This window comes from Rhea americana, unplaced genomic scaffold (assembly GCF_003343005.1).
Source record: "Rhea americana isolate MKP2758 unplaced genomic scaffold, rheAme1 scaffold_673, whole genome shotgun sequence".
NCBI lineage: Eukaryota > Metazoa > Chordata > Aves > Rheiformes > Rheidae > Rhea > Rhea americana.
Genome location: NW_028186838.1, coordinates 22355 through 25841, shown reverse-complemented (window position 1 = coordinate 25841; position 3487 = coordinate 22355). Strand labels below are relative to the sequence as shown.

General features: G+C 60.6%; 1 protein-coding gene across 1 annotated transcript in view; it reads left to right on the top strand.

The window, feature by feature from the left end:
- Positions 1-2585, top strand: part of ZFTRAF1 (zinc finger TRAF-type and ring finger containing 1) — a 6062-nt gene extending 3477 nt beyond the window's left edge. The window contains exon 3 of the mRNA XM_085321000.1: positions 1666-2585. Coding sequence (XP_085177126.1) covers positions 1666-2057 — 392 coding nt within the window. The 3' untranslated portion in view covers positions 2058-2585. The remainder of the gene's footprint in view (positions 1-1665) is intronic.
- Positions 2586-3487: the final 902 nt, after the last annotated feature.

The following is a 3487-nucleotide window of genomic DNA, read 5'->3' as shown; positions in this document are numbered from 1 at the left end:
GGGCCGGGGCAGGGCAGGCGCCGGGAGGCGAGGCGGGACGCCTCCGCGGCGATCCCCGTCGAGCCCGAGGCTCGCGGCTGGACTCGGCCCCTCCCGTAAGACGCGGTAGTGGCAGGGTGGTGCGCACCGAAGCTTTGCGATGCCCGCGTTGTGTAGCTTGAATAACCGATCGCCTCCTCTGTCCAGGTTTTGCCAGCCGTGCTCTCCTAACTCTCTTCTGGAAGCGCTGAAGAACGTGTAAATCTGTGTGAAATGCACCTAAAGGTTCATGGTACTTGTAGTTGCACTCTGAGATGCCACAGTTTGTACAGCAGAGACTTAAAGCGGTGAACAGTGTGTTTATTCAAAGGTACTAGATTTGGAAAACCCGTTGCACCCTGGACCCTCCTGGAAAGGGGTTTAATGGACTGACAGTGGACTGTGCCTTGAAAGGTTTGGCTTGTTCTTAAATTTGACGGTGCATTTGCAAAACTGAACTTGGAAACGTCTCTATCCAATGTATTGTTATTCGTCTTTATGTATCTAAACACAGGAGCCTCTGTACCTTTTTACTACCTCAAGGCCTGTATTTCCCATGCCCTGTTCTGATTTTTATTTATTTTTTATTTATTTTTTTTTTGCACTGTGGTGACGCGTAACTGTGCCTTACTACCTTGTTCACGGATTTGTATGCATAATGCCAATAAACTGTGCGTTGTTATCTGAACCGTATCCTGTCTGTGTGTTCTCCTGCCCCCACGCTCTCCGGACCTCCCGCGGGCACGGCTGGCCCTGCGCGGCGGCGGCGCTTCCCGGACCGCCCGGTTCGTTGCACCTTGTAGCACCTCTTCTCCTCGCCGTGTAGCGTCCGTGAGGCGATGAAGCATTTCTGCAGCCGGTGGCAGGGCGCTGCCRTCGTAGTTTTCTTGATAGCGTGTTTTGTAACTGAATTCACGTAGCTCATCTGCATCTGCCAGACCTGCCGAGACAACCGACTAATTAGGTTTAATCGTATGCAGTCGCTAGCAGCCACGCACTGTGAGCTGATCTTCCTTTACCATTTTACTTTCAGCATCAAATTTGAAGTTATTCAGCGGAAGTTTTTACGCTAACGAGGCGTCTCCGTGGCTCGTGTCCCCCAGAAAGCCGCTGGGGGTGGAATTTGGCAGGAGCGAGGAGAGGACTAGGCGGCCGGGCGGCGGAGAGCCCGCGAGGGCCGAGACCGGTTGCGCAGCGGGGTTGGGAGTCCGCGACGGGCGGGCGAGGGGCCCTCGGCGCTCTGCGGAAGGGGCTGCTCCATCCTTCCCCGGACTGGTGGTCCGGGCCGGGGGGCAGCTGGTGTGCGCAAACGCTCGTGTTTTCTGCTGATGTGATTAACTATGTTTTTTATTTCTTTCCTCCCCGCCCCCTTTTTCCCCCCCTTCCCTCCTTTCCCTCCCGATCTCGAAACGCTTCACCTATAAAGTGTTGTTGTTTAAATGTTAAAGTGCCCCAGGTCCTCCCCGAGAAGCCCGGTTCCTCCCGACACTAACTGGCTTTGCGCGGCCGCCCCCATCCCTCCCTGCACCATCCCAAGGAAGCGCCGCGCCGCGGCGGCAGCCACAGGTAACCGGCGCCTGGCCGTGCCGCTGCCGCCCGCCCGCGCTGACTGCCTGCCTCTCTCCCCTCCCTCTTCTCGTGTTGCAGAGGTCCAGTTCCGGCCCTACCGAACGGAYGACTTCATCACCCGGCTGTACTACGAGACGCCGCGGCTCACCGTGCTCAACCAGACCTGGGTGCTGAAGGCGCGGGTCAACGACTCGGAGCGCAACCCMAACCTGTCCTGCAAGCGCACCCTCTCCTTCCAGCTCATCCTCAAAAGCAAGATCAACTCCCCCATGGAGTGCTCCTTCCTGCTGCTCGAGGGGCCTTACGACGACGTCAAGATCAACCCCGTGATCTATCACTTTGTCTTTACCAATGAGAACAATGAGACGGATTACATGCCGCTCCCCATCATAGACTCCGTGGAATGTAACAAACTGCTGGCAGCCAAGAACATCAACTTGCGGCTTTTTATATTTCAGATACAGAAATAGGCAAGGCTGAGCTGCGCTGGGAGACACCGAGAAAGCACCACTGAACCATAGTTACCTCGTACGGCTGCCTGTGCCAGTTGTGATTTCACAGTAATTTGGTCATTTTAAAAAGGAAACAAAACAAACAAAAGTCTGCATGTGTATGCAACAAGCGTAAGCAGTCACAGCCTTCCTTTCCTTCGCCCTTTCCCCATCTTCCCCCCACCCGGCCGGGGCAGGCGAGACCCCTTCCCGCGGGAGGGCGGCCGGGGAGCCGCCGGCTCGGCCCTCCCGAGGCCTCGCGCGAGCAGGGAGGCGCCGGGTGCGGGCGCGAGGGCCCGGGCTGGCGGCCTCTTCTGCCCCCTCGCCGCCGGGGTGCGAATTAATCTGGGGGGGGGGGGGGGGGGTGAGGGCCCTGGTTCTGGGGAGGGGAGCGCGGAGGCGGCGCTGGGCTGCAGGGCTTGGGAGCGCTGGGTCCTTGCTTTCTGTACAGTGGGTCCTCTGTCTGTTTTACTATTAGAATAAAACAAATGGGGAATTTTCAATTTACTTTGTTTTTTTCCCTTCAGCAGTCACTGCTGGGGCTGTCCAGGGGGGCTTGCGGGGTGACGGGAGGGTGGTGCAGAGCCCTAAACTCCCCATTTTTGGATCGTCCGTCCAGGCCCGTTTCTCCCGCCGCCTCCCTTTCCCTCTCCGCCCCGGCTCGCACGCGGAAGAGGGGACGAGGGAGGCGGCGTGCGGCCACCCACGGTAATTCCTGGCGGCAGCAGTGTCGGGCTGGCTCCTCCGTCGCGGCAGCCGGCCCGGTGTCCTGCGCCGAGGGGCTCCCCCGGCCCAGCCCGGGCCCCCGGCCCGACGGAGGGACAGCCCCGAGGGCTCGCGGGTGAGATCCTGCCCCTGCCCCGTTCTGCTGAAACTCGCCTTTCTTGGGAAACTACGCGATTTCACAGTGCGAGGAGGGGCTTTATGTGGTGAACGTTCACCGCCCCGGCGCCTCTCCCTCCGGCCTGCCGCCCCCCGGGGGGCTCGCGGCCGTGCCGGGATCCACGGCCGCCCCAGGAGCGTCTCGGCCCCCCGGCGCCGCCCCCGCGAGCAGCCGGGCCCCGTCCTCGGCCGGGTCGCGCGGCACCAGGCACGCGGGAGCCGGGAATCCTCYTGGCAGCCCCGGCCCGGGAGAGGGTAACGCAGCAGCGGGAGTCACTGGGAGGCTACTGGGATGGGTGGCAGTGGGGGAGGCCCGGGCTTGGGGTGCTGCAACACAGGGTGCAGCATACTGGGCACAACTGGGTTGGGGGGAGCAGGGCAGGAGCTGCTGGGAGTTACTGGGAATACTGGAAGCACTGGTGTAGAGGGGCTGGGGGAGCTCTGGGCCAAAAACTTGGGGGAGGGGTTAATGGGAGCACTGTGGGCATTAGCCAGGGAGCTATTGGGAGCACTGGGGTTACTGGGAG